The sequence below is a fragment of the Phaseolus vulgaris genome, chromosome 7, assembly GCF_000499845.2.
Source record: "Phaseolus vulgaris cultivar G19833 chromosome 7, P. vulgaris v2.0, whole genome shotgun sequence".
In the NCBI taxonomy this organism is placed as follows: domain Eukaryota; kingdom Viridiplantae; phylum Streptophyta; class Magnoliopsida; order Fabales; family Fabaceae; genus Phaseolus; species Phaseolus vulgaris.
Genome location: NC_023753.2, coordinates 20,552,079 through 20,563,338, shown reverse-complemented (window position 1 = coordinate 20,563,338; position 11,260 = coordinate 20,552,079). Strand labels below are relative to the sequence as shown.

The window sequence follows — 11,260 nt, the reverse complement described above, 5'->3', positions numbered from 1 at the left end:
TATTATTTTATCTTTACTCTTTTGTAATTAATATAATTATTATATAAATTTATTTTTTATTATTAAAAAATATATTTATTTTTACTATTTTTTATATTTATAATTTATTATATATAAAATATAATTAATTATTTTTATTTTATAATAATTATTTTTTATAATTTTGATTATATTTTTAATATTTAAATTGTAATTTTATTTTAAATAAAATAATAATAATTTAAATATAAATAAAAAGGGTAAAAAAGTAAAATAAAATAAAATAATTAAATAAATATATATGTAAACAACTTTCTTCGCGTATTTACGAAGAAAGTTTTGAAAGTAAAAATTGTCTCGATTTTTGTGTTTTTATAAAAAAAAATTCTTGGTTTTCCAACTTTCTGCGGCCATTAAATCTTCGCCTTTCCATAGTGAGAAACAAACACAGCCTAAAACTAAGTTAGACAGTAATATAAAAAGGGTGATTATATTTTGACATCTCGCTCCAGTTTACACCTACACTAAAATATTAATATTTGTAATAAAAAAAAAATTAAAAATAAGAAAATGTCTTTAATAAAATATTAGACAAAATGTAAAATATTAAAATAATTTTTAAAATTAAAAATAATTAAAATACTAATATTTAGTGGGGTGTAAAATGGAGCAATGGTGTCAAACCATCATTTTCCATATAAAAATAAATTAAAAATGAAATAATTTTTTAATTCTTGAGCTTTACCAGATAGTGCACCATAGTTTGTTTTGTGTAGTACAAGTAGAGTGACATCCCTAGACTTAACTCTATGGTAACAGTTTCAATGGGAGTAATATCACCAACTCAGCTGCATTTGATCCCTCATTGTCCTCCATCAATCTCCTCATTTGTCTTTGCTTCTTCTTCTCTTACCCTCTCATCCAAGGCTAAGACCATTCATCAATCCACAAAATCTTGTGTTCACTCCAAATCACTAGGTAACACTACCTCCAAAACACTGTTATCATCAATTTTATTTTTATTTAGAAAAGAGAAAAAACAGGAAAAGTTAGGTCATGCATAGACATTGTTGTAACTAACCAACAAAAAGCACAGCATGTTGTTGTACTTATAAGAAATGTCAACAACAAATTACTGTTAACAAAAGTTCACTTACATTGTGAATTATCGTTTTTTGTTATTGTACTTGAATCGATGTGGAACTAGGTAGAGTTACTTTGTGTCCAGAGTTGATCTCTCTCGCTTGCAGTAATAATTGTGACTGATATAATTCAGCGGAAGCAATGGGGAGTACATCGCAGTTGGTGCCATTCCCGTCGTTGGCGAATGAGAAATACACAGCAAGCACCATTCCTTGGAGGTTCCCTTCCGACGATCCACACATTCCCACTTCCACCGAGCTATCTTGGATTAATCTCCTCCACAATACCATCCCCACCTTCAAGTATGTTTATCTTCTTTTTTTCTCCCACAAAATAAATCAATGGGGTGTGGCTCAAATTTTTATTTTCATAAAAATAAACAACTTTACATGTGGTTCACAATTCGTTTTTGCTAATCCATATCTTGCATGCCCTTTAGTTGTAGATGGTACACTGACGCCAAACATGGTTGTTCTCGGACCTTAGGTATTAGGATGTAGTGTTGGGAAGAAATTGAAACATCTAGTGAGTACTGGGTCAGAGTGACTGGCAAATATTTAATAGTGAGACCATGGTCATCGATAGTGAAAATGGATCTGCAAACTGAAACAGTGAAGTTTACAACGAATTAATTTTTCAGTTGACTGGTTTTGTTCTGATTTTCTTTATATTGTTAAACACATAAGAAAGTCATTTGTGGTCCCTTGTCTAACAACTTGATATTTTTGGAATAATTGGTTGTTGGTGTGTCCAACAACTTGATATCTTTGGCTTCAGTGTTATCCATCACGCTTCAATTCCAATAACCTAATTTTGCTAGCACGGTGTAGTTGCTGCTTCTCATTATTACATACCGTAAACAGAGAAGCAACTGGTGGAAAACAATATTAATGTAGCCGTTACCTGGTTTGGTGAGGTGTGATTGTTATATTATTGCAGGGATTCTATTATTTCAATTTTTCTTGGTTACATCAAGTTTTAGCTTTGATTTGGTACAGGAAGCATGCTGAGAGTGATGCTTCTGTTCCTGATGCTGCGAATAAAGCTGAAACTTTTGCTAAAAGGTGGGTCTCTTACTGCCTTCCTATGAGAGGTTTGTTGCATGACAAGGACCTCTATATATTTTTTCAATAACCAAATTTGACAGGAATAACGTTTCTTGAGGATCTTAGGCTTATACTGTTTTTATCCACCTCTTGTTAATTTGCGTAATATCTTACTTCAAGTAATTCAAATTAACACGGGAGTTGTTGATTGCAATTAATTTCTTAATACTTTTTCTGGAAAAAGGTATGCTAGAATACTTGAAGATTTCAAGAAAGATCCTGCAGGTCAAGGCGAGCCTCTTGATATCTTTGTACGTTCTTTAGCTGTATACAAATTTTGTTTCAACAACATTCCAGACCCCTTCTGTGTTTATCAAATAATAAAATAAAATGCGGCAGTTTTGGTGCATATATCTAATTTCTTCAGTCTTCATTTTCCTTTATTTTTCTCTCTTTTTTCGTGGGAACGCGTGTTCTAGGTTCTATGCAGACTTCGTGAGCAAGTCCTCAAGGAACTGGGATTCGCAGATATCTTCAAGAAAATAAAGGTAGGGTTAACGAATGGGATTCTGTGGGCTAAAAGCTAATACTATTCAGCTAAAATATTGAAAACAAGCATGAGTATATCTGATTATAGGGGGTTGAAATAATGTAAGATCTCACTTAATATAGTGAAATTTAATGGCATTCTTCTCTTAATGGAGGCCAAATTTATGTTAACCTATTTGAAGAAGCTAAACATCATTAGTTTTCAATAGGGTCTTGTGAGTTGTGACTCTCAATGAACAATGTTGTTTTATTTTGCTCAAGATTTGTAATTTCTCTCTGATTGAATGCTACAGGATGTAGAGAATACAAATGCCATGTCCTTATTTGAGAATGTTGTTCGTCTTAATGATGCCATTGAAGATGAAGAGAAACGCCTAGAGAATTTAGTTAGAGGAATTTTTGCAGGAAATATATTTGATCTTGGTGCAACACAGGTATGTTGATTTTCTATATATAAATTTGTTCACCTAAGGAGTAATGATCCTTAGTATAATAAATCTCAAAAACATTGAAAAGGCTCAGTTAATACGGAGTTGATATAGTGTACCAAATCATACAAGTAGTAAAATTGGAAAGTGCAAAAGTATCGTTTCCTAAGAGATTTGTGTTTGTTTAGCTAATGTGAAATTTTACTAATTTAGACTACAGACTGAAAAACATCTTTTCATTCAAATTTAAAGAGTGATGATAATTCTAAATTCAAACGTTCAAAACAACCTAACCATAGATTATATTACTCAACAAAGAGAAAATATTCACTAGGGTTGGATTGCATGAACTCAACTCAATGTATGCTTTCTAACCAACATATCTCTAACATAACAATACTTATCCTCCACCCATTGATTGTCATAGTAGGAATCAACTCGTTCTTCTTGTTTTGGATGACAATATTCTTCCTTTCTTTGGTACCACATGCACTGGACTAACCCATGCACTATCAAAGATTGGATAAATCATTCCAGCTTCTAAACGGTTAAGTACTTCCTTTCTCACTACTTTCTTCATAGTTGAATTCAATCTCCTTTGCAGTTATGCTATGGGCTTGTAGTCTTTTTCTAACATGATCTTGTGCATGCAATAGGCCGGACTTTTCTCCTTAAGGTCAGATATGTGTCATCCTATATCTCCTTGATTTGCCTTGAATACCTTCACCAACTTCTGTTCTTCAATTAATTCTTGAGAGATAGTTGTTAGTTATGACCGACTTCTTAACTTCTCCGTCTAATAAATCATACTTGAGGTGAGTAAGCAACATTTTCATCTCAAGCTGGCTTTTATCATCACAATTTCCTTTATCCAGCTTCTCCAATTTAACACTGTGAGCGTTATCTCTTTAAGCTTCTCTAATTGCTTGGTCACCTCTTCAACCTCTGCTTCTTCCAAGGTTAAGTCATCACATGCCTCAATTTACACTCTCTCAAGTGGGGATTTCAAATGCATTTGGTTCTTAGCAGTTTCAATCACTTCTTCCAACACTTCCACTCTAAAATAATTGTCACTATCTCCAGGATGTTTCATAGCTTCTAAGACATTCAAAGTCACTGTTTCATCTTGAACATGCACCTTGAAATGACCATCATCTAGATCAATCAATAACGACTCTAGCAGTCTCCATGAACGGTGTCCCCAATATAAGGTGGGCATCAGAGTCCTCCTTCATATCTAAAATGACAAAATCCATTAGTGAGGCTATTTTTAGGAAATGAATGCAACCAAGTTTTGGCACCACTAGCCAATGAAAATGGAAAAGACTTAGTCGAATAACTTCATTGAGCACCTAATGGATCTTCATCGTGTTACATACCTTTAGAAATATTGCCAAATGAGTATATGGATTCAGACAACCCATGATACTGGTTGTTTTGAACTAGATGTATTAGAGTCAACTTCATTTCCATGTTTGCTGCATTCACCATTGGCCTAGCAATACTATTGAAGTTTAGAGGTTTGAAAAAGTGGCATAGTCTTCCAAAGTACATTTTCCTTGTTGGCGTCCACCATCTCTATTCTGATTCTCTGCCATATCTTCCTTTTCTTGCTTTGTAGAGGAAAGTGGTATAGGTTCAACAGTTGTTGCTGCTTGACTAGCTTCTTTGACTTCCATACTATGCCTTCTTCTTCTACTATTGTTCCCGAGTTGTTCAAAAACTTGTTAACTCCTTGGCAAGTGTACCAAATCCTACAAGTAATAAAATTGAAAAGTCTATTTATTGTTTCCTAAGAGATTTGCGTGAAATTTTACTAATTTGGACTAAATACTTAAAGGCATTAGTTCATTTGAATTTAAAGATTGGAGTCAAAACATTCAAAACAACCAAACCTTAGACTATATTACTTAACAAAGATAAATATTCACTACTAGGGTTCATGAACTCAACTCAATGTACGTTTTCTAACCAACATATCTCTAACAAAACTCTGACATTCACAAGAAGATCACTAGCCCTAATTCCTTAGAGATGATAAACCTTAATGCGAAAATATTAATTCCTTAGTTCTTTTTACACAAGATTTGCATGAAGGATAAGTGTATAGAATGACCAAGAGATAAAATTATGTCTAGAATTAAATCCCTAATTTGTTCAATCTTAAAGACTAAGTTTTAAAAGCATTTTCCAATGTTTAGAAACAACCCAACAAACAATGCAACATAAAGCATCAAGAAAGAACAGAAGAGTCATGTAAAGATATTTATATTGCAGTGGAAAAACTAAATATAGAATAAATTCATTACATCCAACCTAATGAATTGACTAGTTAGCTACTCCTAGACATTTGGAGTACAAAAATTTGCCCAGAAAACGAGGAGCTTGAATTTCCTCTCGTGCATCAGCTCCTTCAACTTGTGTTCCCTCCAAAAGTTCCGCAACACGTTAAGTTTTCACTTTTTAATCCACTTCCAAAAAGTGGACTCTCGTTGGGTGAGAAACAACTTTTTAAACAATGCAAACTTTTCAATCTCGCTCAGCGAATGCACTGCTGGCTCAGTGAGTTGTTCAACGTTCTTCTCGCTGAGTGATGCTCTTGGTTGTTGGTTGAGAAGGTCCCGAATTAACTTCCTCCTTCCTTGGCTTCAAGCTTCCATTCTCTACAAAACAAAAACGATAGAAAATAAGTAGTAATCACTTCTATATCCAAAAAATATTTAAACCATGATTTTCAACATCAAATGAACAAAGTTCATAGCATAAATACAAATAAAGAGGTTCAATTCATATGAATAAACAAGTTATTATCACACTTATCATTACTCAAGGAAAAGTAGCTATAAACATGCATATCAATTACATAATTACATTGAAATTACTTATGCTGAATGAAGTTGAGAGGTGAAGAAGAAAGTTTAGAGAGAAGGAGGGAAAAGGGGGGAGTTCTCACTTCTCTCGGCATTTTCTTCCTTGGTTCTTTTCCCCTTCCGCCAGTGCCTTGAATCCTTTGGTTAGAAATCTTCCTTCGAATGCTTTAAGTTGTAGCAAGCTGATATGAGGCAGCAATTCTTATCCCACATGCTGCAACTGAATTATTTCACTCAGCCTCTCACTTGGAATGTGACTCTGCTTCACTCATTACTTGTCAAAAACTAAAACCACAAGTCTTGATACATATTGGACTGACCTATTTGTTCATGGTTTTTCTTGCTTATTGTTCTTTGTTATTGTACCAAACCTGTATTGCTCCACTTTCCTATTGTTTGGTATGGTTTAGTTAATCTTGAATATTGTAGTTCACATGGCGTGGATACAGTGAATTGACATTGATAGTGCTTGACTAGTTGTTAGTAGTATTTCTTGGTAATTACCTGTATGGACAACTTTGCATAATACTAACTGGTTTTAAGATGAAATATGACAGTACTTACCCATTCTTAATCTATCAACGTTGTCCACAACAATAGGTTCACTACTTGAGTGTGAAATCAGAAATGTGTCAAAATTAACTTCATTCGAAATTTATTTTCCTAATTGAAAAAGACAGATTTTGTTATTTATTACAATCATGCCAGTGTTTGGGGGATCATATAAACTACCTGTAGTTGATGGGTTACCTTTTAATTCCTTCAATTTCTTGAAGCTTGCAGAGGTTTTCTCCAAGGATGGAGTGTCCTTTTTATCTACATGTCAAAATCTTGTCCCTCGACCTTGGGTTATTGATGACCTTGAAACTTTCAAAATGAAATGGAGCAAGAAGTCCTGGAAGAAGGCAAGTGTCATGTGGCTATAATGAGGGACAACTTTATGATATATTTTTGCCTTCTTCTGTATTTTAAGCATGGTCATGCTCTAATTAATTGTTTTACATTGGCAGGTGATAATTTTTGTTGATAACTCGGGTGCTGATATCATTTTGGGTATTTTGCCATTTGCCAGGGAGCTCCTTCGGCGTGGGAGTCAGGTTTTCCGGCATTTCTATTCTCTTTCATATATTTTTTCTGATCAGGCAGTTTAAAACTTATACCATAACTAATTTTGTCAGCTGTAGTCCATCTCTCTTTTCTTATGTTTAATATATTTTTTTTGTTTTGAAATGGGGGAGGGACAGGGAAGGATAGTGGTAGCTTTTTATCATTGAACACAGTGTATCAATGTATTGAAATACTTGAAATTTATTGTGCATCATAAGGAAGTTAGAGGAACTAGATTTCTCTTAATTATTAATAATAATTTAACTAGATTCGCCTAACTATTCTTGGTCATGACATGATTCTTCTTTAACTGCTTTGCAGCACTTCACTTTTAAGTTCTGCTTGAATTTGAAGTTGCTTTTCATGCAGCTCTTACGGTTGCCTGCTTCAATATATTTTATGTGATTTGCATGCAGGTTATATTGGCTGCTAATGACTTACCTTCCCTCAATGATGTCACTTACTCTGAGCTAACTGAAATTATATCAAGGGTAAGGAAAAAAAACAATTAACTCTTGTTGTTTATGATATGACAAAACTCTTTCCTGACTCCATCATGTTGATTTCTAGTTAAAGGATGAAGAAGGATGTCTGATGGGTGTCTCTACTTCAAATCTTTTAATTGCCAACTCTGGGAATGATTTACCTGTAAGAAAATTTGTTATATTAGGAAAGTCTAGTTTCTATATAGTTATTGACCTATCTTGCCAATTCTTCACTTGTATGTATGGTGACTACTGAACATTAACTATTTGTTTCTTGTTTTGTTCAACGGATTCCAGATTATTGACCTTACAAGGGTGTCACAGGAACTAGCATGCCTCACCAATGATGTAGATCTTGTCATCTTAGAAGGGATGGTAAGCTATTCCTTCATTGTATATACTTTCTGTTTTGTTAACTTAGACTAGTTGCATGCTCCTACAGCTAGGTTAAGCAAGTTTTAAGCTCAAGTTTTGGGTTCTTAGTTTCTTCAATTCTTGCTCCAACTTAGTTTCTCTTGACAGGGTCGTGGAATAGAAACAAATCTCTATGCTCAGTTTAAATGTGATTCCCTCAAGATTGCTATGGTGATGCATTTTATCATTCTTTTTACTTGCTTCTTAACAAATGAAAATTTGATTCTGATGCATCTTAATTATTTTTTTATTGTCATTATTTTATAGGTAAAACATCCTGAGGTTGCAGAATTTCTTGGGTCACGTTTATATGATTGCGTGATCAAATATGATGCAGTTTAGACTTTAAATTAAGAGTGATTCTTTATTCGGATCAATAGCTAAGTAATGCTACATTTGCAATTAGTCAATGTTTATTGATGTTGGGCAAATCGAGGGCACCAACATGAATCAACAACATAAGAAAATTTAATATTATTTTCAACCTAAAATTTTAAGGTTTGGAAGTCTTTATGATTTATATATTATGCGAGGTAATGCCTCCCTTGAAATTTTAGTATTTACTAAAGGGTTCTAATATGAAACTAGTAGAGTGATTTAGTTTAGGGGTATGAGGCACCAAATTTTTATTGAGTTAATTTTAACGTACCTAAAACTCTTGTGTATTACTTTTTATCACATTATTTACTATTAGTTAAAGTTATTACAAATTATAAAATTAGGAAAAATATTTAATAAAATAGAAAATAGAAATGATGCAATAATTTTTTGTATTTTTTTAATAAATTACAATTAATAATTGCTTTAAAAATATAAGTGAAGAAGTGTATTGATAGAATTTCTCTAGATTTTGAGTTCATGAATTTAAATTTTTATTTATTTATCCTCATATAAGACATATGTATGTTGTGACTGCAAATGGCACGAACTATCTTTTATCTTTTAAACGGAATAATATAAAAATAGGAGTTGGCCACATAGAAAAAGAATAAGATGGTTTCATTGAAACCATAAAACTTTTGTAAGTTTGACCATCCATTGCTAATTGGTGGTTTAAGAAGGTCTATATTATAGGTGATTGTATGTACATTTTCTTTATGGTCTTCTAAGAACCATTCGTAATTAAATTCTCCTCTAAATTGGATAACAAATACATAGTCAACATTATCAAATTACTTGTAAATATTTGTATCTATATAAAATTATCTAACGTTTTTAAGAGTTCAAAATATTACAATTGATAGAAGAAAAAAAAAATAACATACTTGATGTTGGATACTCATGCACCCAAAGAAGACCCTATTGTCTGGTTTGGCCATTGTTTGTGTGCTCAACATTTCTCCTTAATTCAATAATACACAAACAATAAAAATACAGACAATGCAGAGAGATATGAAGAGTATATATAGTCAGGTATTAGATGTGGGTGTAATAAATATCATGTTTGTATTCCAACAATTTCAAGATTGCATGTTTTAAGGATTGTACAGTTTCAAGACGGCACGATTTCAAGAGGGATGGTTGGAGAGTGTTCGCTTTGAATATGGTACGTTTTGGAATTTGTGTGTGGTTACAAAAAGAATTAAATAACATGTATTAAACAAACAAATAAAATAATATATGAATTAAATATACCTTTTATTTTTTTCGTTTTTGGTATCAAACATGGATTTTTATTTTCTATATGAGTCTGATTAAGTTCTTTGACAACTGCAAAAATACAAGATCTTGATACAACATATGAACATGACGTAGTAATGAAGAATCAAAATTTAAGAATAATATATTGGTGTAGCTGCCTTATTTTACATGTTAACCACATGGAAAGAAGTCAACTCATTCTTCATAAGATAGCAAGCCAGAACATAAAATATATAAACCTATATGTGTGAATTAATTTTGAAAACATATGTTGATGACTTCATATTATTAAATAAATAGTTTTGAAATAATGGAGTAGATTGTGAATTATAGCAAAGTATTGTCGGAGAAACAAGGTAGCAAATTTATAACTTTTTTATAACTATACGTAACAAGTACTATATACAACAATTTTGCAATAAGTGGCATGAAATAAGTAAAATTATTTTTACAATAACAATTTCAAAGTATGAGGTATTGGAAAATATATTACATTGATTAAAGCTTTATCAAAGAAGAGCTACTTAGTCATACAACAAAATGAAAAAACAATAGCAAATGGAGTACATAGCTGCTTTTCTTTAGCTGTCATAATATGAGTATTGAGCAATATGATATTAATGTCAACACATATGAATTAGCACAACATGTTAATTACATGACAAAAAAAACTGAAAAAAAAACATATCTACAAACACATATAACCTTATATACCATTAATAACACAAAGAAAAAGTTATAAATTATGAAGAATGATTTAGTACATGTCATAGATTTTGTCTTAGTAGTTTAAAGTAAACATAAAATTGAGGTTAATAGTGTTAGAAAAAATAAGATAAAAGAAAATGATATAATATATTTTATTAATAGAGGTGTGTATTCATTTTTGTCTATACCATACTAAGCAAGTATGTGTGGTACCTCTGCTGCTTGAGTTTGTCAACAAACCACAATATTCCTGAGTTTATGCATTACGACATTTAGTTTTTCAAACTTACCTAAACTTTTAATACATAATTATGTGTATGAATGCATAATGAATGTTGTAAACAAATGTTCATATGCAATGTATTGTTATATGAAACTAAAATAATACAAAAATAATCAAATTTCACACATGACCACTGTTATTATAGAGCAGTATGTAACAAAACCTATGTAAACTATAATGACTGTATTATAGTTTGTACTGGATAATCACAGTTGGGGTTACAAAGCACATTAACATTACTTCGTCTTGTTGAAAAACTTAAAATCAGAAAAATGAAAGAAACCTGTTATTAAAAATAATAATGGATAGAAATTGTTAGCTTCATATACCAGAACAAAGAAATAAAAAATAAAATTATTTATGGATTAAAGAATGTTGATACTTGATATGTATGACTGTAACAATGTTTTAAAGATCTTCAAATATTTCCTTGTAGACCACATTAGTAGTTGAATTACTTGTATTTTCATCTTCATCCAAAATCAAGATTTTCAACCATTTTTTAGATTTAACTTTGGAAACAACGTCATATAATTGCCGATGTGTAAATATTGGACGTGGTGGATATAGGCCAACTTTAAAAAAGCGTTTGATTTGAGCTTTTATT

General features: G+C 31.7%; 1 protein-coding gene across 2 annotated transcripts; it reads left to right on the top strand.

The window, feature by feature from the left end:
- The first annotated feature begins 751 nt into the window (after nucleotides 1-751).
- On the top strand, nucleotides 752-8,572 carry LOC137828348 (damage-control phosphatase At2g17340-like). Of its 2 annotated transcripts, none has more exons than XM_068634872.1 (13): nucleotides 752-957; nucleotides 1,256-1,424; nucleotides 2,121-2,186; nucleotides 2,413-2,479; nucleotides 2,648-2,716; nucleotides 3,011-3,151; nucleotides 6,792-6,920; nucleotides 7,026-7,112; nucleotides 7,539-7,613; nucleotides 7,693-7,770; nucleotides 7,905-7,982; nucleotides 8,130-8,192; nucleotides 8,289-8,572. In XM_068634872.1, the coding sequence occupies exons 1-13, from the start codon at nucleotides 789-791 to the stop codon at nucleotides 8,361-8,363; spliced, it is 1,266 nt and encodes a 421-aa protein (XP_068490973.1). In that variant the 5' UTR covers nucleotides 752-788; the 3' UTR covers nucleotides 8,364-8,572. The 2 variants fall into 2 exon arrangements, with proteins under 2 accessions (XP_068490973.1, XP_068490974.1); XM_068634873.1 differs by having other exon boundaries at nucleotides 793-957; nucleotides 1,230-1,424.
- Nucleotides 8,573-11,260: the final 2,688 nt, after the last annotated feature.

Bases quoted from the DNA above. Each gene is read 5' to 3' on its own strand.
- LOC137828348 (XM_068634872.1), top strand. From the start codon at position 789: ATGGTAACAGTTTCAATGGGAGTAATATCACCAACTCAGCTGCATTTG. The intron at 2,717-3,010 runs GTAGGGTTAACG...TGAATGCTACAG, and splicing joins ATATCTTCAAGAAAATAAAG to GATGTAGAGAATACAAATGC. The intron at 7,771-7,904 runs GTAAGAAAATTT...AACGGATTCCAG, and splicing joins ACTCTGGGAATGATTTACCT to ATTATTGACCTTACAAGGGT.